This window comes from Petromyzon marinus, chromosome 53 (assembly GCF_048934315.1).
Source record: "Petromyzon marinus isolate PM22_M1 ecotype Great Lakes invasive population chromosome 53, UKy_Petmar_22M1.pri1.0, whole genome shotgun sequence".
Taxonomy (NCBI): Eukaryota; Metazoa; Chordata; class Hyperoartia; order Petromyzontiformes; family Petromyzontidae; genus Petromyzon; species Petromyzon marinus.
Window position 1 is genome coordinate 8,465,987 of NC_133719.1, and position 22,182 is coordinate 8,488,168.

The 22,182-nt window shown below is 53.5% G+C and overlaps 1 protein-coding gene and 1 long non-coding RNA gene across 2 annotated transcripts in view; both read right to left on the reverse strand.

Annotated features, from left to right (window-relative positions):
* Positions 1-262: 262 nt before the first annotated feature.
* Positions 263-22,182, reverse strand: part of LOC116953880 (E3 ubiquitin-protein ligase TRIM9-like) — a 44,410-nt gene continuing 22,490 nt past the window's right edge. The window contains exons 3-12 of the mRNA XM_076051985.1: positions 21,742-21,837; positions 14,886-15,008; positions 14,094-14,204; positions 13,605-13,758; positions 12,681-12,829; positions 12,025-12,163; positions 10,974-11,116; positions 9,762-9,922; positions 8,727-8,889; positions 263-8,305 (exon numbers count right to left, since the gene is read on the reverse strand). Coding sequence (XP_075908100.1) covers positions 8,240-8,305; positions 8,727-8,889; positions 9,762-9,922; positions 10,974-11,116; positions 12,025-12,163; positions 12,681-12,829; positions 13,605-13,758; positions 14,094-14,204; positions 14,886-15,008; positions 21,742-21,837 — 1,305 coding nt within the window. The 3' untranslated portion in view covers positions 263-8,239. The remainder of the gene's footprint in view (positions 8,306-8,726; positions 8,890-9,761; positions 9,923-10,973; positions 11,117-12,024; positions 12,164-12,680; positions 12,830-13,604; positions 13,759-14,093; positions 14,205-14,885; positions 15,009-21,741; positions 21,838-22,182) is intronic.
* Positions 19,326-20,783, reverse strand: LOC116953845 (uncharacterized). The gene is made up of 2 exons (XR_004404622.2): positions 20,300-20,783; positions 19,326-20,267 (listed from the first exon to the last, which is right to left on the reverse strand). It is a non-coding gene; the product is annotated as an uncharacterized LOC116953845 (long non-coding RNA).

Sequence of the window (22,182 nt, forward strand, 5' to 3'; positions counted from 1 at the left end):
TCACGCCGGCTTGTCCCCGCCCTCACAGTCGGGCAATATTTGCGGAATGCACCACGTGGTGCCGCCGTTAACCCTGGCCATTGACCGAGCAACCCAACGTTCCTACCAGCTCCCTCCGCAGGAGAATGTGTTTCTGCTGAGCAGGGGAGATTGAACCGGCGACTTCTGCATCTCAAATGCAGCGTGCTGACCACGACACCACGGCAGCATCATCATGATATTTATGTCACGTGTTCATGAGAAAATGAGAAAAAATGCACACTTCCAAAAAATACTATTTATTAGTAACTTTGTTTCTCATAAATATCAAATCCGTTACATGTTAGTAAGGAAATTATACAAGGTAATTTACGTCACAATGTGCCATATTCAGAGTGATTCTTAGACTTCTGGAAGTTCAGAAACTGATTCGAGTCTGGGGTTTCCATGCCAGCCTGTGATTATCACGCGCTTTCCAGGTGCAAAATCAAACACATTATTTGGTGATACTGCAGTGGCGATGGCACACAAGCACAAATAAACAACTCCTTACTCTTTGGTTCTTTCGGTAAAGTCACGTAGGTATAAAAATTAAATAAAAATGTATACCTACGTGACTTTACCGAAAGAACCAAAGAGTATGGATCTCTGCAGTCACAAAAACTTCAAATCTAGATTAAACAACTCCTTAACACATTAGTCAATAACAAATTTTCGAATGTGTTTTCATAGCACCACATGGCCATGGACCATTGCCCGAAACGTCGCCTGTTTCATATATTAAAAAAAAAGTTTTAAGGAAGCTTTATTGATGAATGTGTTGAGTTTTTGTTACGCTGAGGCATTACATCAGTGGCAGCTGGCCAATCATCTTTACAATTTGAGTAACGACGTTTCGCTGGTGGTTACAGCCAGCTCCATCAGGCGAATTGCCAGAATTGTGAACGAATCTTCCTGTTTCCGGTCTTAAATAGTCAGGTGATGTCATCGACTGCGAGCCTATCAGGTGCGAAGCACACACAAATTGGCACGTTTTGTTTACGCGACAAACATTTCTGATTGGCCGAGACGGGTTGTGGCAGTTTTAACGACGCATCGATATTTACGCGATATAACCCCAAAAAAACCTACTTTATTAGGAATAATATCGGTCGCAAAAGCCCCACGTGTTAAACCGGTCAAATTTGTCCAGTGGCGGAATTTCTTTGCGCCCTCTCACTTCATTGGTGGTTGCACTCGGTGGGAGGGGTTTGAACCAGCCAATGAGATGCCGAGATGGGCATCTCACCGGTGCGGCGAGTCATACCGCCCCATACTTGAATCACGTCCGAATAATGAATTCTCTCTCGATGAACGTGGTGGAAATTCATTCGCAGTTTGCATTCTCTAAAAGCTTACGATGCAATTTGGATAAATGACAGTGCAAAATAACAACCCATAAAACTGAGAAATGGAATCGATTTGACATGGCAATATTTACGAAATCACTTTCAAAGTTTGGAGAAAAAAAGTGTATATATATTTTTAAAAAAAGTTTTTTTTAATAATCATAATTTACATTGATCTGTAAGGCGCCTAAATATATATAAAAACTTGGAATTTTGTTAGATATTTTGCGGTGAATGTTTAAGTGGCATCCTGCCCGAAAGGCTTTTTTAGACCAGCTGCCAATGCTATCACGTGCTAGATTTTTAATTAGCAATACCCAGACTGCTTCAAGCGACCAGGGCCATAACATAACAGGTCACCCAGGGCAGCGTTAATTAAGAGGTACTGATTGCGTCACGAAATCCAGATGCCACCTTATTAAAAAAAAAAATTGGGCTTTTTGTATTTTAAAATTAACCCCAAGAATGATGTTTCCCTTGCCATAATTATCGCTCAAATGACATTATACGCTTATTTTTTTTTTACCTCGCAAAGAATGAATGCATCGCATAGGAAAGTTTTGGCGCCACATTTCCCCACATTCCTCGTGATTTCTGCAAAAAAGTGTTGATCGACATACCAAAAAAAAAACACATTTTGGCAGGTCAAATATCTTTTTTTTTTCAAAATTGAACATCGTTGCGAGTCCATATTCCAAAGAAATTAAATGCAAAGCAAGAGATACAACGACATCTCCACCATGGGCTTTTCGCTCGGTTAAATAGGATATTGACAGTTAACGTGTTAATAAAAACAAATTCTTTGTAGCACCCAAAGATTGAGGAGCGCGGGCTCAGGGGACGGCGTGTGAAATTATAGCGTCGACGATAAATATGAGATCGCAAAGTACGCACTACTGTGTTTTCTTCACGCAGTTGCGCAACAAACTAAAATTGTCTTCAGTTAAATTTTTATTTAAAGCTTTCGTGAATGCAGGGATTCATATTCTTGGTTCTTTCTGTAAAGTCACGTAGAAGGGAAACAATAAAATAATAAAAAATTAAAACAATACATTTCTCACGTTTTCTTGCCGTGGTTTTCACACCTGATGATGATTGCTTGTGTTGCAGTCGAAACGTCGTGAGAATTTTATTGTTTTATATTTTTATTTTATTGCTTCCCTTCTACGTGACTTTACCGAAAGAACCAAGCATTTGTCTTCAGTTGTTAATGGCAGAAAGAACGGGAAAGAAAAACGGCCACGTTTTGAAAGTGCGCTCTATTATCTATTATCCAGTCTCTCTCGTTGCATGCACTACCGCAGATCATCATATCATTGGCACTGTACACAGAAGCAGTTCATAATTACCACATTTACCAACGAAAAAAAACCCCTATTGTCACGATTCACAACCAAAAGTTTGAGATATTTTTTTTATCTTCAAGGAGATTTAGAAATTACAAATGTTTTGTCGTTGTTTAAAAGATACAACTTTTAATTTTTAACGTCACAGGGGGAGTCAGTTTCCACCGAGGCAAGGCCTCGTTTCTCCATGGCAGCTCTCAGGCCGTCTGGAACGCGGCCCCCACCTCTTTCTTAAGAGTTTCCCACCTCTTTGTTCGAGCCCACCTCTTTGTACGCGTATGTTTGTTGATCTTCTTTCGCCACCGGAGGTGCGGGCGAAGGACGACAAACTAAACACAAAAAGCAGTTCTAAAGAAATTCGTTTTCAATCTAGATTTAAAAGTGCACAGCTCCCAGTTACTTCCTAATATCGGAAAGAAGAGCGTTCCAGACGGCTCTTTCTTAAAACTCACCTCTGCCTTCAAGGCCCGACCTCTTTATTAAAGGCCCCACACCTCTTTCCGAAAGGTCCCACCTCCTTCTCCTGGCTTTCAAACGAACCCTGAGCATGATTCGGTAGCAATTGCGTGGAATCGCAATTGCTACCGAACGGCACACCAAATTATAATAGGACAGATTGAACTGCGCGAAAATATTCGCTGAACCGAAAATGGTTTGAGCAATGTAATTATCACGAAGCGTCACACGTACCACTTCGTGACCATTTCAACTTTGTAACGCGCCACCGCACACTAATCGTTCACTCGCGAAGACGGGGGCGACCAGGAGGCGCTAGGAACCTCGAACAAGCGGAAAAGATCATTAGAATCAGAATATTTACTTATACTGGAGGAATTCGACGAGCGATGAAGCTCTCTTTCACAGATGTCCAGTAGGAAAGGCAGAGAAGCCACACGGTGAGCCGATGTCAAATTCCTCACCAGGCTCTGCGGTCCTCCGTATATGGCGGAGGTTATCGGACAATCAACGAGCGTTTACACGTGGGAGAAAACCCGGAGCGCCCGGAGAAAATCCGCGCATGCGAGGGGGCAACACTCTATCCCAGACAGACGGAGCAGGTGCAGTCCACTTTTCGCTGTGCCGCATTCTGCTCCTCCCACGGCAAGGGAGTTTCAAAACATCTGTGTGCGGTGGTCCACCAACCCTCGCTGCTGCCTGCACAGTGCAGCCACCGCCACCGGCCACCGCCTCCTAGCCAATGCATTTGACGCATGGAGATGCGGGCGTTTGGGGGAAGAAAACAAAAACATTGTAGCCGAGAAGCCAGCGAACGGAGGGGGGGTGGGGGGGGGCTGTCGAGTCTCGACGGGGGACGTGGGGCGGGCACCGGCGGGCGTCGATGGATGAGGCCCACGCGATGTAAGATCTTCACACTCTCACGTGCACGCTGCCCACGGTGAGGACGCGTTTGCTCCCCGAGTACCAGGTCGATGCGACGAAATGAAAAAGAAAAAATAGCCATGGGAAAATCGCGCCTGGACGCGGACAAATCCTTGGAAAGTGCGATGGCCCCATCGCCGTCGCCCACGCCGTGCCTCCGACTCACTCGGCACCGCGCGCTCCGCTCGCCGTTCTCTACTTATTCACCCTTTCCCGTTCCGAGGCGACTGCAAGTTGTACGGTCGGTGGGGTCCCCCGTTCACCGCTGAATCTCGGGAACGTGCAAGCGGTTCAGCGTTAATTTAATTTAGACAGGCGTAGCAGTGCCGCTAGTTTTAAAGACGTTGTGCTCACCGCAGAGAACTGTAGCGACACTACCGCACTCTATGATACCTGGTGCCAAAACCGACCCACACGCCCTCCCGCATGGCCTTGTGGGAGCCTCAGTACCGGAAGAAAAACTGATGACGCACACATACGTGCATGCACGTCATTGGAACGGGAAAGGGTTTAGAGCCGGTTTGAGGTTGATCCCAGAAGCGCAAAGTGAGGGGACGAGGTGATACAATTACGCAGCTTCAGCGTTCAGCGTGGGGTTTCCCGTCAAAAGCGGCGTCACCGGGTGACGACGTCGCCGTTGTGAGCACGAGGACGCGTTCCATTATTACATCGTGCAAAGAGTTCCAAAGGACTAAAGGGTTTGAAAAAATATTTAAAAAAATTGGTCCTTAAAAACCCATAATCCTAACGTTTAAATCTGAAACGTATCACCCGTGTGTGTCGCTTCTGACCGGAGCTCAAATTTGCGGTGAAATTAGAACGTTTAAATAAAGGATGACACCGTTATGATCACCCTGCACAATCACCCGTAGGGTGCGAATTCTGAGGGGAAAATCAAACAAACAAAAGAAACACACTGAGGCCGGTAAAAAAAAAATGTATGCGCTTGAAAAGTTGCAAGTTTGCACTTCTCACTATTTCTCACGAGGTGAATTTGGCTTTTGTGAAAGCTTTTAGACTCCGCAGCCTTGTCGGCCGCACGCCCCCTCACCAAGCCCGCCCCTCGCCCCAAGTGAACGGGCTGCACCTCCCGCTGGTCGATTTAGCACCAAGAAGTACATTCTGTGCGAGGAGCACGAATGTTTGTACGTATTTCTTTTGTTTTAGCGGCACACAAAATGCCCAGAAATTTTGGTGATAGCAGCTCAAAAGAAAAAAAGGCTCACGTTATCCGAACGACTCGTTCATGGAATTGGCCAAAACAAAAAAAACAAATCCCAATGCAGGGTGACAAGGGTAACGGTGTAGCCCTGCAATCACTTGCTCGGCGCCACTGCTAGCGGAAAGCTCTCCACCACAATGAGGCCTAGAGAGCGCCTCCCCCTCCAGAGGGTAATTTGGCCTACTCTCCCACTTTGTGGCCAAACGTCTTGGAAGAGGTTGGGGGGGGGGGAGGTACCCACACTTTAGCCCACCGCACGCGACCCTGCCAACTGCTGTGAACCCATTTTTTGTTGCTGGGTGGACAGCAGTGGCAGCAGTGGGGGCGGGGATTTAAGAATCTTGAATTGTCGTTTCGACTGCCACCGCCGCCAGGAGATCGAACCGGAGACCTCTGGAATCGCAGGTCCAGTGCACCGACCGTTACCCCCAGCGGGGGATGCAGCACAGACATACGGGCCTCCTGGACCCTCCTGGACCCTCCTGGACCCTCCTGAACGAAGGGCACCTCCTCAAAAAAGAGACGGTCTCGAGACTCGCCGAGGCTAAAGGGCACCCTCACCGTCACGGTCAATTGTTGACGTTGCCACGATATCGCGCGAGGCCACCGACGACACTTCGGCGGAGCAATCCCTTCCGGCTTGCTCGCGACGAAGCACGCACAACGTGCGGTTTGGGAAAAAAAAAATCTCATGAAAGAATGCGTTTCGCGCAAACTTTTCCGGGCAATTGCACCACCGCGATGGGGTTGGGCAGCCAGAATGTTTATCGTGGGAGCCGTCCGTGCGGGGAAAGTGCCGACCAAGCGTGCACTCAATGACCGGGCCTCTCGCTCGGTCGCTTCAACGTACGTGGCACGTGCGCGCGCTGGAAATCTCTTTCGCACCGCACGTAGCCAACCGTAACCATCGGAGGTGCGGGGGCGAAAGACAACGAGCTGAACGCAAAAAAGAGTTTTCAATTTGCAGAAATGTCTTGCACTTATTTGCCCGAATCGTCAGACGCTCGAATCGTAAGAATCGTAAGGGGCACTCCAAACTTGTGCCCAGTGTCATTAAAGTTACAGAGATATGGGGGTCTCTCTCTCTCTCAACAGCACCAGCAGCCACTCACCACTAAGGGGCGGTGACGTGACCACGCCGCTTGTGCCAGGCTAGGTGTACTTTGAGGCCATGCCGCTGGCAACACAATCATCGTCGCTCCGACTTTTCCCGCGGCTTTTTACATGGAGGTAATTTTCGTGCGTTACCAGAGGATTTGACATTCATCAACTAGCATCATCGTCATTGTCGTTGGCCTTGGTCAATCCACTGCTGGATGAAGGCGTACCCAAGCCCCTGCCATCTCTCACGATGCTGCAAAGTTAACTGTAGTGTTTTATTACATTCAACAATTTAGGTGTTCTCAAAGTGTGTGCCTGTCTGTGTGTTAGCGCGTTGCGCTATGAACCTGGCGACCTGAGTTCGATTCCCACTCACGGCCAACACCAGTGCCGATTATCTGAACCGGTTCTGGGCCTCCCCTAGGTCGGCTCGGCCTCAATTGCTTACCTAGTGCGATGTGTAAAAAAACATTGCCACTAGAGAGACAAAGGCGGCCGGGCGTGGTGCTGGCCACCCACCCCCTCGTGTGCGATTCCGGCCTTCACAGGTGCTGCTCGCTAACAGCACTTGCCCCTACAGTCTGTTAAGGCTACACGGGGGGGGGGGGATCTTTGTCCTTGAGCCTAGATCTCAAACGAGGCTCCACATCGTAAAACCACTGTCTGCTTCAGTCAATCACTGACAGGGTTTCATTTTCTAGATTTGAAGCTTTCGTGACTGCAAGGATCCATACTCTTTGGTTCTATTCGGTAAAGTCACGTAGGTAATTCCTTTGTCAAAGCGTTTTACTTCCTCCCACACAGCTTAAAGGACGCGACCTGAGCTGGACTTTCTTCATTTCAACGCTGTCCTCGTGACAGTACGGTCCCCTTCACCTGATGAAGGTCACTTGTGTTGTGGCCGAAACGTCGTGATTTTTGTTGTTTTATTTTTTACCTACGTGACTTTACCGAATAGAACCAAAGAGTAGGGTTTCATATATTCACCAGGTGAGTGTGTGAGTCTATGGGTCTCTATATGAGCCATTCGCTGGCAGAATTTCGGATATTCACCATGGGCATGTGTGTGCCTGTCTGTGTGAGTCTATGGATGTCTATGCGAGTCTACGGGTCAATGGATCCTCAAACGAGTATCTCGTTCGCTGGCTCACTCACCAACGTCGATGTGAATCAACTCCCCCCCCCCCCCCCCGCCATACAAACGAACGACAAGAAGACCGAATCGCTGCTCAATCGATTGTGAAATCATAGCAAACGCAAGAATAGAAAGTGCCACGGACGGCAAAGCAACATAGTCCATTTCCAGACTACCATCGCTGCTACGTCGCCACGACCGACAATCACTTAGAGCTGTACATTTCCATCGTTTACAAAAAAAACAACGCGAATAGCTTCACATCGTTTTTTTTTTAAACCATGGCCACGTAGGTTTGACGACGCGCAAAGGGGGTGCTCACAAACAGCACGAAGGCGCGACGTTCCCATCATGCTTTGCGTGCACGTTGTGTGACCACCACGTTGCGTGTTCGATGCCCTCAGCCTTGTCTAAGTCGCCGGCTCGCCAGAACTGTGACGGCACAACCGGCTTGGTCCTCGCCAGGACTCATCGGTACAGCACGGTCAGCGGTGTTCACCGCCGCCCCACGTAGCAACGGCCGCTTCGGAGCGGTCCATCTTGTGCGTGGCTCGTGGGAAGGGGCGGCTGGGAATTGCGTGGCGACGATCTGGGGAGGGTGGAGGATTGTGGGGGGGGGGGGGGGCGGCAGTGGCGTCCGTGTCTTGCTGGGAAGACCGTCGCTGGCCCCGGGGACGCCGTTTGTCCGTCAGGCCTGAGCCACTTTGCTGCCGCAGCCAAGCTCCGGGATGTCGAGGCCCGAAAACAGGGTGACCTGCGACACGGGTGGGCAACGGGTCAGCATTGACACCACGTCGACACATGTCAACATACACACGAAATTAACTAAACTTCACCACGCTGGTCAGTGTGGGTTCTATGCACAACCGCCATCCCTTCCCCTGTGGACTTTAGCCGTGCACCTGTGACCAGGCAATATAAACTACCAAACTGTAAAATTTAATTTTATTTTACCAGGTAAGGCCCACTGAGCTACGTAGCTCTTTTTTAGAAGTGACCTGGCTATCACAAATGATAGCTCAACGAAGTGGCTTATCTTCACGTGGAAATGCAGAGCAGCCAAATACTCTGAACGCACGTTGATTCGGTGGATCCGGAGACGTTCCCATCATGCTTTGCGTGCACGTTGTGTGACCACCGCGAAAAAAAATTGACGGGAAAGTGCGAGCGCCGACCTGCACGCCACGGTTAAGGCTCAGCGCCGGGTAGAACGGCCCCTCGGCTGAGCCCAGGGACAGGGATCCAACTTGTTCCCTCTCCAGGAAGAAGGACAGCGTCCGGCCCTCCAGATCGAGCAGCAGTCCCACATGGCTGCCCTTCCCGATGCCGCCTTCCGTCCTGCGGCACGGAGAGCGACAAACGGCACACACCGCCCCGCGTGAGATTTTGTAAAATGTTGTTGTCCTTCCCCCGCACCTCCGATTAGCAAGGTTGGCTGTGTAAAGTGCAAAACAAGTTCTATATACACATGTACATAGACTCACAGAGAGTCCCAAAGTTTGTTGTCCTTCCCCCGCAGCTCCGATTAGCAAGGTTGGATACGTACAGCGCGAAAGAAGTTCAACATACATATGTAGTGACATAGAATCGGTGACGTAGCAGCATAGCGCTGGCTGCTGGCAGGGAAGGGGATCTGCAGCTTGTAGCAGCCCTGACTGACAGCAGGTCACGTGATAGACCAGAGAGGGATCTAGGGGATGGGTCACGGAAGGGGCACATCGAGAACCCGCTGGTAGGTTTCAGAAGGGGGGCGTGGCCGGGGGCGGAGCCAGGCCACGCTGACAGTGTAAGAGGGGCCCCGGGAGGGAACCTCGGGGCTGTCGTGTGGAGTGGGATCTCCGTCGTGCTGCTGCTGGAGTCTTCACCATCTCGGCGTCGCCAGCCAGGCAGTCTACCAGCCGTCCTGACCGGGAACCGTAGTTACTAAGTGTTACTGTCAGGCCGTGTTAATAAACAGAGTGCCTCCTACTCCGAGTCAGTCACTACACATACATAAAATACTGATAATAATTAAAACATTAGTTAACATTTGCAATGCGCGTTTCATCCACAGATGCCAACGCACTACGGTAATTACTTGTATGACGCGCAGGAGGTTGTGTTCCCGAAGAGTTCCACGGTCCTCACCTGCCCGTGCCCTCACCTGCCAATCCTCACCTGGGCACACACCCCACCCACCCGTGCACCTCACCCGCCCGTCCCATCCTCACCTGCGCGTGTGCGTGTTGTTGTGGAGTATCCAGCTGCGGTTGCTGTCCACGTACATGGCCCAGCCGTGGGGGTCGCGGCCCAGCATGGCGTCCATCCGCACGGCGCGCCGGGCAACGCCGAACGCTGGGTCCGGCCGGCCCTCGTAGCGGTCCAGCCGCACCTGACGAGGAGCACGCGTGAGCCGGAAGCGTCATCGGCGAGGCTCGCACCGCTCTCCGGGAGGCTCGACCCGGCCGGAGCATCACGATTCGACGCTCCCGTCTCCTCTCTCTCTCTCTCTCCGGCCTCCGAGTTTTCGGGTTCCGAGTTTATTTTACTTAAACCAGGCGGGGAACTCGAAGGGGCGGCTCGCGCATCGCCAAGACGACGGAGGCGTTCAAAAAAATAATCGAAGTACTCTGCAGCGATGAAGCGAACAGCAAGCAGCAAGCGGGACAAAAAAACAACACGCACGGCGATTCGATGAACCGTCACGACGCGCGGTCGAGATTCGATGCAGGAATTGATTATGAATCGTCTCTTCTATATTTTCGTCTTCTCATCCGCAGAGAAGTAATGAACTGTAATGGAGTGTTGCCTTCGTAGTGACCGGTAGCTCGGGGCACCCATTGACAGGCGGCATAAATATGTATATTTTTTAATAATCGTACCGCTATTGACGTGTTGAAAGACGTTTGCGTTGTTGATACGATTCGAAGACCCCGGTAGAACCACCAGTAGGATAACGGTGAGCTGTTGTGCGTGCGGTGGTGCTGCAAACGGTGCCAACATACTTCTGGTGCTACAGATAAGAGCGTTACGATTTTGGTTGGTTAATATCGACGTGAGAGATGAAGGCAATGATGACAGAGAGTGACGGTATTTGCAGCAGCAGCAGTAGATAGGCCATGGATGATGATGATGATGATCATGATTAATTGATCCATGTTAATATTAATGCCTACCCACCCCCCGCCCCCGATAGCGGATAGATCGTGACTAACGACGACGATGATGATGACGACGACGATGACGATGATCCATTGGTTGATGCTTATTGCAATGCTGACGATGCCGGAAAAGATGGCACGTGATGGGGACACCTTGGGTAAGTCTTCATCCAGCATTGGATCAGCAATGGCTGACGACGACAACGACAATGACAACGACGATCGTTGCTGATGATGATGATGATGACTAACTGTCTGATGATGATGATGATGATGCCGCACCTCCCAGTAGTGGACGCCGCGGGAGAACCCAGTGGTGCCGAGCACCACGCGGTCCTCGCAGCTCCGGCACGTGGCCACGCGGCCCTCGCTCGACACCGCCACGTCCACGTGCACCGCCGTCGGGTCCCACGCGAACCACGCCACTGCACGGCACGGCACGCCTCGTTCACCCCCTTTCTCCACTGGCACATCCAAGCCAAGCCAGTAATGGATTCTTTCTTTCTGTCTTTCCCCCGCTGGCTATTTGCCGTGCCAAGCCGAGGACCGAGAGGAGGCAGGGACGCCAGGACCGGACCACCCGCAGCGGCGAGTTGTTCACTCCCTCGCCTGGTACACAGGAGGTCGTGGGTTCGATCCCGAACCTGACGTCTGCTGCTGTATATTCGGAGTTTGCGGTGTCTCTCTCTCTCGTCATGAGCACGGTGGCTAGGAGATGTTCACTCCCTCACCTGATATACAGGAGGTCGTGGGTTCGATCCCGAACCTGACGTCTGCTGTATATTCGGAGTTTGCATGTTCTCTCTCTCTCCCCGTGGTCGTGTGGATTTTTCTCCGTTTTTTCCCTCCACATTTAGAATCAACATCACGCGTTTAGAGTATTTTACTGCTGCTATAAATTTCCACGTCATGATAAGCCAGTTGGTTGAGCCATCATTTATCATAGTCAGGTGGCTTCTGAAAAAGAGCTAAATAGCAGGTCATACTCACCCTACCCCTACCCACACGTCACCTGCTCTAGCAGAACCTACTTTAACTTTTTCCTCAATCTTCAGACATCATCGCAATGATTTGCCATTCACGGTAAATTAAAGTGCCTCTCTCCCCGTGGTCACGTGGATTTTTCTCCGAGTCTTCCGGTTTTTCCCCTCCACGTTAAGAATATTTTTGCCTGCTGCTAAAACATTTCCACGTGATGATAAGCCACTGAGTTGAGCCATCATTTGTGAATGCCAGGTTCGCTTCTGAAAAGGAGCCACACGTAGCAGCACAAGTGGGCCCTTACCCGGTAAAATAAAAAAAAAAAGTTAAAACAGTTTCACCGCCGGCTCACCGGGCGAGGTCTGCAGCAGCACGGTCTTGCTGTAGGGCCCGGCGCCCGCGTGGTTGTAGGCCTTGACACGCGCCCGGTACGTGCTGCTGAAGTGCAGCCCGTCGAGCGTGCACATGACCTCCGTGCCCTCGTACACCTCCTGCGCGCGGCCACGCACGCACGCACGCACGCGCGCGCGCAGGGACACGCAAAACCGTCAAGACGGCACGTTCATGCGTGAGCACAGGTGAGCACAGGTGAGGCTGCCCCTTCCGCCGTGTAGCCTTTAACGGACCATTGGGGCAAGTGCGGCTCGCGAGCAGCACCTACGGTGGCCAGCACGTCCACACTGCCTCTCTCTCCCGAGTGGTGATGTTTCACACACTGCACCGGGGTACTCATTTGAGGCTGAGTCGACTTAGGGGAGGTCCAGGGTCGGGGGTCGGCAACCTGCGACTCCGGAGCCGCACGCGGCTCTTTAAGGGCTGCTTCCTCGTGGCCGTTATTTATCAAGGACCGCCGTCTCGAATTTTTTGCCGAGCCACATTCGGGGTTGTAGATGATCGTCGGCGGCGTCGGTGACCCGCGGGCGGGAAATCGATGTCGGCACCTTTTGCCTGGCCACGGCTCCACCCGCGAGGCCCCCCCCCCCCGCCTCGGCGACCCCCTCCACTGACCCGGAAGGCCCCCCCGCTGCCGTCGTCGAGCTCCAGGATGAAGCCGTCGACGCGGACGGGCGTGCGCGGCGCCGGTGCCCAGCACAGCGTCGCGGCGCTGCCCTCCGTGCGGCACTCGGAGGACAGCTCCAGCACGGGGGCCGGCGGCGCTGTGCACAAAAGGCAAATGTTCCCCACCCATATAGTCTCAGTGTTAATAATATTACGTCGAGATATTTATTTGCTTATTTTAAAAACTATAACTCCAACGCGAGCCCCGGTACAAGACGACAATCGCTGAAACGGGGGGGGGGGGGGGGGGGGGGGGGGGCGAGGGGCTACAGAAACTCCGCAAACAGCGGCCCCGATGGAGGGGGTCAATTGGGCCAGCTGCCCCACCCACGTGGTTGGCCACGTGCGAGCGGGAGCGGGGGGGGGGGGGGGCATGAAGGTTTATATGGGGAGGGGAAAGGAGCTTGAAGGGGAAGGTAACCAAGAGTGGGGGGGAAAGAAAGGGACAGGCGATGGGAGGAAGGGAAAGGGGGGAACCGGGGGGGTATGGGGGGGGGGGACTCCCCCGCATAGCCTCGAACAGACTGCAGGGGCAAGTGCTGTTATCTTATTCAGTTGACATTGACCAAAGCTTTCAAAAACCGCTCGTGATAATTGATTTCCACACGTGACGCAATTGTTTTTGTGCCGATCTCTGTTTTGCCTCATTGCCAGCGCATCACCCTTACCCGCTACGCTGTTGTCATTTCGGTGACGCGGTGAACGCGCGCCAGCGAGAGTTCTCTCCGGCTCCCACGGAGCGCTCGCGCACTCTCTCTCTCTCTCGCCCGGGTCAACGAAACCGACTCGAGAGCTTTTGGAATGCCGATGCATGTCCGCGGCGCGGCACGGCGGCACGGCGGCACGGCGGCACGGTGGCGCGGCAACCGTCACCTTTCATCTGCACGAAGTCGAGCTGGTGGATGGCCGCGTGCAGCGGCTCCATGTCGAGGTCCAGGCCGAGCTCGGCCGGCGGCCGCGGCTGCTCGCAGACGCGGGCCCACTCGTCGCCGCTCGACGCCACGCGCACGATCAGCCCCTCCGAGATCTGCGCAGCGGCGGTGGTAGCGGCGGCGGTAGCGGTGGCAGCGGGGGCAGCAGCAGTAGCAAAGACAAAAACAAAACAAAGATCTCCCGTGTAGCCTGAACAGACTGTTGGGGCAAGTGCCGTTAGCGAGCAGCACCTGTGGAGGCCCGGCACGGCGCGCGAAGGGGTGGGGTGGCCGCACGGTGGTGGTTTGGCCCAACGGCTCCAACTACCATTGCAACGTTGGCCCAACATTGGCCCAGCATCGGTTCTCACGGCTCCAACCACATTCCAACGCTGGGCCAACGTTTACTGGGTGGATGACGCTGGTGCCCGGGCCGGTGCAGTGCGGGCACCTGCAGGAAGCCGCTGGGGTCAGCCTCGTGCATCACCTCCCGGCAGAACTCGAGGAGCCCCACAGTCTTGTGGAGCCTCGCGTCGTAGCGCACCACCTCCTCGTGCACCGCCTACAAAGACAAAGATCACCCCCCCCCGTGTAGCCTCAACAGACCGTTGGGGCAAGTGGCGCTGGCGAGCGGCGCCCGTGAAGGCCGGGGGCTGTGGCACACGAGGGGTCGGTGGTCAACACCCCGCCCGCCTTTGTCTCCCCGGTGGAGATATTGTTACACACCGCACAAGGTCCTCAATTTTGGGGCTGAGACGACCTAGGGGAGGCCCATGACCGGTTCGGATAATAGTCACTGGTGTTGGGCATCGAACTCGGACCGCCAGGTTAGTAGCACAGCGCCCAACCGCTACCACCACCTACCACCACCACCACCACCACCACGACAACACACCATCGCTCGTGTCATCATCATTAACGTCGTCATCATCACTAATACAGCTCGCATCATCACCACGGTCGTTACCGCCTACACAGGATCAATATTCTGGTCATCGTTATCATCATCACCATCAACACTACCAGCATCATCGCCACCATTATCACTACCACCAGCTGCATCACCATAATCACGTCTGCCAGCATCTGGTTGGTGTTGAGGTCAGGGTCCGGACTGTGTTCGGTGGTTCGGGGTTGAGCTCTGGGTTCGTGCTGAGGTCAGCGTTTAGGCTAGGCCAGGCCGTTGGTCTCAGCGACGAGTCACGGGTCGAGGTCGTACGCGACGCGGCTCCCTGGGTGCCACCTGAAGTTGGTGGTCCCTCTCCTGCGCCACCCGCGCCAGCAGCTGGGTCTTGCGGTGCTGCAGCGCGTCCATCAGGGCGTCCACCTGCGCCACCAGGCAAGCCTCCAGCTCCACGCTGTTCTCCTGCACACGGTCACAGCGCAGCGTCAAGTTAAGGTTGGTGCTGCTGTTGTTACTCTACTGTTGTTATTGTTGTCGTTGTCAACTCGTGACTTCTCAAAGGCCTCTCCCCCATTTGCCTCCATTTGATTCCATTCCTTCCGGAATCAGAGAGACCCACAGAATCACACAGACACCCATAGACTGACACAGAGACCCATAGCCTCCAGCGATAACCTTAGACTCACACAGACACCCACAGACTCACACAAAGACCCATCGATTGGCACAGAGATCCACAGAATCACACAGAGATCCACGGACTCGTACAAAGACCCACAGAATTATACAGAGACTCACAGGCTCACACGGTGATCCATAGACTCAGAGACCCATAGACTCACAAGATACCTTTAGATTCACACTGAGACCCATCAACTCACACAGACACCCAGATTGACTAATATCGTTGCCAGCCAATAACTTCCCACTCCTGGGCAAAGACCTCTCCCATTTCCTTCCATTCCTTCCTATTCCCCAGCCACTCCTGTCCAGTCGTGTCCTCCAATCTCTGTGATGCCATCTCGCATTCCTTAACCTACCTATTTGACGACATTAAGGTACGAACATTTTTACTTTTTTTGTCTTCGTTTAGCCCTTCTCAATGTTTTGCCACTCGTGTGCGAACACGAAGAGCCGATTTGAGGATCTCACTCAGAGCAGGAGCTTCACTCCCACACGTTAGAGAACGGCCCGTGGAAGAGGATATCACAGAACCGCTACTAAGGATAAGGCATTTTGCCTTTAGGAAGCGCTTATGTGCGAGAAGTATCCGAAAGCGATTTAACAGCACATGTGAACAACAACCAAAAAAATCACTCATGGTATCATCCCGGTCTTGAATGTATGTACGTTGAACTTCTTTCACACCGCACGTAGCCAACCGTGCTAATCGGAGGTGCGGGGGTGGGGGAAAGACAACAAACTAAACACAAAAAGCAGTTCCAAAGAAATTAGTTTGTTAACCTAGACGATTTAAACAATGCATAGTATCTGAAAGTGCGCGATGCGGTGAGCATCCTCCTTCAATGGCCAGCCAGAGCCGCTGCTGCGAGGTTGACCGGAGTTCGCATAGTGGTTTACGCTCCTTGACGAGATCAGCGATGACTGCGCACATAAAATCGGAGCACATCATTTGGCTGAATTCCAGCTGTGAGAATATCAAACATCAGTTTGACCGTCACCCGACGAACATGCCTCTGCAGCGGAGCGCGTGGCGATGTGCCGCCCCCCCTGTTGCGAACCGATCCAGGGGTCTTAGGAGTGGCTCTGCAATACCTGCTTCTGCGGGCTGTTCTCTGACTAAGCAGGAAGGGCCTCACTTCCCGCACGAGAGATCTGGGAGGATTTGACGTCTCATGAGGCTGACACCGAGAGCGCAACTGGCAACCGGCTGATAGAGGCGCAGTCCTGCAACTGCTCGCTCACACCTCTGCCGGCAGAAGGGCCTCCCCGCTAGAGGGAGCTATTGAGAGAGAAGATGAACTGAAACAAAACTTTGTTAACTATTTAATATTTTCACTCCAGCGCTGTCCTCCAGACAGTCTCGTGCCTTCACCTGATGAAAGCCGCTTGTGTTGTGGCCGAAACGTCGTGATTTTTGTTATTTTATTTTTTACCTACGTAACTTTACCCAATAGAACCAAAGAGTATTTAATATTTTACCAGGTAAAGGCCCCCACTGAGCTGTATATAGCTCTTTTTCAGAAGCGACCTGGCTATCACAAATGATAGCTCAACGAAGTGGCTTGTCATCGTGTGGAAATTTATAGCAGCCAAATACTCTGAACGCGTGATGTCGTTTTTTTCTAAACGTAGAGGGGAAAAACCGGAGGACCCGGAGAAAAAATCCACGCGATCAGCGGGAGAGAGAGAGACACCGCAAACTCCAAATATACAGGCGTTAGGGTCGAGATCGAGCAAACGACCTCCTGTATACCAGGCAAGGTAGTTAACATCTCCTAGCCACCGTGATGATTAGAGAGAGAGAGAGACACCGCAAACTCCAAATATACAGCAGCAGGCGTCAGGGTCGGGATCGAGCCCACGACCTCCTGCATACCAGGCGAGGTGGTTAACATCTCCCAGCCACCACGGCGACCTACTTCTTCCGTGCCTCGAAAGATACTCGAGTGATCACACTTCACCCCACCACACGCCACGTGCCAATCGCACATCTGTGACGCATGGACTGAGACAGCGGGGGCGGCGGTGGGGGGGGGGTTAGATTTAAGAAACGTGCACGATTGTTTAAACTGCCGCGCCGGGAGATAGACTCAAATTCCGGACGGCAGGTCCAGTGGTGCTCATCGGCACAGCGTCAAGGCAGCAGCAGCGGCGACAAACATCAACAGAGCTGCCGAACAGAGAGCACCGCGCATGCTAACAGCTGCACGGCGAGCCAGTTAATCGTAACGACAACAGCGTTGGGTTCGCACAGCGGAGCAAGAAATGAACCCAGTGCACCTCCCCTCGCAACCCCCTCCCTGGCGCGGTGACTAAAGTTTCATGGCGTGTTGGTTGTTGGTGGGGGTGGGGGCCCACACACCGCCGGCTCTCCTCGCAGACAGAGCCAGGCTTGGAGTCGGCTGCACTTGCCGCAGGAATACAAATGAGCCCGCGAGCACGCGGTGGACGTGTCGGGGACACGCGCCGTAAATCCACACCGTCGCCACCGCCAGCCCAGCCACACGGCTAGCCAGAGACCGCCAGCCCAGCCACACGGCCAGCCAGACACGGCCAGCCAGTAAGCCACCACCAGCGACGCACCGCAATCCAACCACCGCCAGGCAGTGGGCGCATGGGTCTGCCGTGATACAGTCACTCGTTTGCTTGCTGGGGGGAAAACCGATTTGCGCATAAATTACGTTTCCCCATCACATCACGTGAGATGTGCCCAAAATGAGAGATTCGTTCAATCACGCGCCGATAATTCCTCGGTTGGTCGTTTGGGCAAATTTACATCCACACTCTCACAGCCGTGATCGATCCACTGCTGGACGAGGGCCTACCCCAAGTCGTATGTTGTGGATGTAACCGACAAATGTGCTAATTTGCTTCGACGAAATATCTCAAAAATGGTTGAAATCTCTATGACACACATCAGGTGTCTAAACACTTTTGGGGGGGGGGGGCAGCGGGGGGCGGTGGGGGGGGGCGCTACTGCCCCCTGTGCCCCGTGTGTGTCTGAGAGTGAGCAGAGAGCGGCAGTGTAGCGGTTAGCGTGCTGCGCCTCGAACCCGGCTACCCCGAGATCGATTCCCGCTGGCGGCCAACAGCAGCGGCGATTATATCTAAACCGGTCCTGGGTCCTCCCTTAGGTCGACCCAGCCTCAAATGAGGACCTGGTTTGCCGCGTGTAAAATCATCGCCACCGGGGGAGACAAAGGCGGTCGGGCGTGGTGACGGCCACCCACCCCCTCGTGTGCAACAGTCCCGGCCTTCCGAGATGCTACTCGTCAACAGCACTTGCCCCAACGGTCTGTTGAGGCTACACACGGTGGAGGGTAGCGGAGTGGATCTTTATCTTTTGAGTGGGTAGAGCGAGCGTGGGCGGGGGGGGGGGTGATTTAACATCTGTCGATTAGAAAGAGAGGGACGTAGGGAGGTAGGTGAGAGTTCAAGATGAACCGCGGGCAGCGAGGAACGCGCAGTCCCATTTCGAGTTCATGCCCCCCTCTCCTCCAGCTCAAAAGCGGCGCTGGAATGAGCAGCAAGGGAGCACGCGCGGTTCTCATCCAACGGTCCGATGTTGCGTCTGGACGGTGCGCGTGGTGGAGCAACCACGGGCGGGGAGCGGTGGCGCAGCGATTAGCGCGCTACGCCGCGCTACGAACCCCGGCCGCCCGAGTTCGATTCCCGCTCGCGGCCAAAACACCGGTCACGATTATCTCCGAACCGGTTCTGGGCCTCCCCTAGGTCGACTCGGCCTCAAATGAGCACCTGGTGCGGTGTGTAAAAAGATTGCCACGGGGGGAGACAAAGGCGGCCGGGCGTGGTTGTTGGCCACCCACCACCTCGTGTGCCGTGCCGGCCTGCACAGGTGCTGCTCGCTAAACGGCACTTGCGCCAACAGTCTGGTCAGGCTACACGGGGGACCTTTGTCTTTGTGTGCATGGACCGCCTGTGAGTGACGCGTGGTTCAGAAATCATGTTCGCTGCGAGTAAGAACATGGGGCCAAGGCTAAATCGTTGTACGGTAAGTCCCCCGGGTTGCGGAAGAGCTCGACTTACGGAGACCCGACGTTACGGAAACGCTCCCGTAAAATCGTGTTTTTAAAAAAAAAAACACACATTTAAATATGAACATTTAAACATGCGCAAAGGTTTGCGCTAGTCACGTGAGCGCGAGCAACGCAGCGCGGTGATGTTGCGGGTGAATACCGGCGGAGCGAGGCGTAAGGCGGCCCTTGCCTTATGCCTCGCTCCGCCAAATCGCCGGTATTGAGAGAAAGCGAAGCAGCAATCGGGCAGGCGAGGCGCAACCCGTTCCAGCAGTTTCCCTGCTGTGATTGTCTCACCTGATGACGGTCGCTTGTGTCGCGATCGAAACGTCGTGATTTATTTTGACTTTCCACCTACGTGACTTTACCGAAAGAAGCAAAGAGTATGGATTCCTGCGGGCAACGAAAGCTTTCAAATCAAGATTGAGGCACAACTATTTCCGGCAATGCGATTTTATCTTCTTTTTTTTGGGGGGGGGGGGGAAGGATTTAGTTCCGTTTCCGAACATCGCGGAAAAACCCGGGTTACGGATCGTTCTGGGGAACCTAACCCGTCCGTAACTCGGGGACTGCCTGTACGTAGAAACGTGCAGACCCGACCTCGTGGTTGGAACGATGTTGAGAAGCAGAGGAGAGGGGCGAGAGAAGCACGTGGGGGTTAACGACATCGTCCGAGCTGCTGGGCGAGGTGAGCGGTGCTTGGGCGCAGTGGGGGGGGGGGGGGCGATGTCCGGCAGGTGAAGAAGAAAAACAACAACGACAGAGTGCCCAGTCGAGGAGTGGAACGCGTCCGATGGGACGTGAAAAACCGCGGAGACGGAGCGATGGAATCATCGTCCCGCTCCGCCGGCGGCTGGCTGGATTATCGCGTCGCAGGATCGTGAGCGGCTTTGGCAGGGCCTTGATCCAGCAGTAGACGGAGCAAGGCTGCTGATGCTGGTGAAGGCATTCTATTGTTGCTACTGACGTTGAAGGTATGATAATGAATGTATACAATGACCTTCGCCAGCAAGGCTGTTGATGATGAATGACCTTCACCCAGCAGTGGATGGAGCAAGGCTGCAACTGCTGATGATAACAATGAAGGTATTCTATTGTTGCTACTTGACGTCGAAGGTATGATAATGAATGTATACAATGACCTTCGCCCAGCATGGAGCAAGGCTGTTGATGATGATGAATGACCTTCACCCAGCAGTGGATGGAGCAAGGCTGCAGCTGCTGCTGATAACAATGAAGGTATTCTATTGTTGCTACTGACGTTGAAGGTATGATAATGAATGTATACAATGACCTTCGCCCAGCAGTGGATGGAGCAAGGCTGCAGCTGCTGCTGATAACAATGAAGGTATTCTATTGTTGCTACTGACGTTGAAGGTCGCTGTCTACCGCCGTAACGAACAACAAAAAAGATCGCCAACAAAATGGGCCTCGACGTTCGAGGCGATGGCTCTGCCGCAAGCCCACGGGAGATTTTTGTTGTCGTGACGGCGCTTAAACCACCCCCGGGGGGGGGGCGGGGGGGGCGGGCGGGCGAGCGGACACGGGGGGGGGTCACAATTTACACTCCGCCGCCTCGCTCCCCCCCCCCCCCCCACGGGTTACAGCTCCCGATCGAAATCCTCCTCTCTCTCCTGTTTTTTTTTACAGTTCCACCGTAAAAGATAAATATATTCCCTGCTCGCCCGCCACCCACCCACACACACACCTACCCCCCTCCCCCACACACACACAAGCCCCCCCCCCCACTACAGCCCCCCCAACGTGCCCCCCCCCCCCCACCCACTCACACAATCCGTACGCATGCGCGCGTGGGGATCTGCCGAAAATATCCGTGGGTGAGTCACGCGCCTCCGCGCATTATTACGACAAAATTCGCCATCTGCGCGGTGGCCAATTGCGTCAATAAACCGGTGGTGGGCGGGGGGGGTGGTGGTGGTGGGGGGGGGGCGGGGAGGTGGGGGGGGCCCTCCGGCCCATCCGTCACGCAGCCCCCCCCCGCCCACTCCGTTCGCTCGATTTGTGCTAATGTGAAGCTGCGGTGAAACTCTGAAAGTGGTTGTGCGGTGGTGAGCGAGCAGGCCGGCACGACGCGGCCAGGCGATGAGGTGCGCGACCGCGTGGGCCCGAGACGTTTTGCGGGGAAGGTTTCAGAAACTTGCTCGGCTGTTTCGACTGCCGCGCCAGGAGATCGAATCGACCTCCGGGTGGCAGGTCGAGCGTGCTCATCGGCACGCTCGACCTGCGGCGGAATCCCCTTCTTCGATCGGACGAATCGGTATAACGTTAAAACATGACGGTCAATTTCTCGTGATGCGTATTTATTTACGTAATTCATCTTGTAGTTTATTTATTTATTTCATATGGGGGGGGTGGGGGTGTTTGCGCTTGCGCCCTCTGCGTAAGGGACCGGCTTAATCGATTGCGGCAGCGTTGTGGGATGCAATCGCACGAACGGAGCGCCGCCCTCTCGCCTGCACACTCTGCAGTGCGTCCTTGAGCCCCTGGACGAAGGCGTGGGCTTGCGTGGCCCTGTCCGCCAGGCCGGCCAGCGCAAGCGACAGCTGACTCTGCAAGACAAAGCGGGAGGGGGCGGGGCACAGTGACTCATAAGGGGCCGTCCATAAATGACGTCACGCGATTTTGGACGATTTTTTACCACCCCCCCCCCCCTATCGTCACACGGCGTCACAAAAAGTCAGACACCCCCCCTCAAATATGACGTCACAAAGCTCTGCCCCCCCCCCCCCAATAAAATAAAACATGCTTCAAATCGCTTTAAGCTATTGTCATTGAAGTGCGTATTTAATGTGGCGCTGCACTCTGATGCTGTAGAATAAAAATTTATTAAACAGTCTATTTAATTTAGAACGTGTTGGTCTATATTTAAGTAAGGTTGCGCATTTGATGTGACG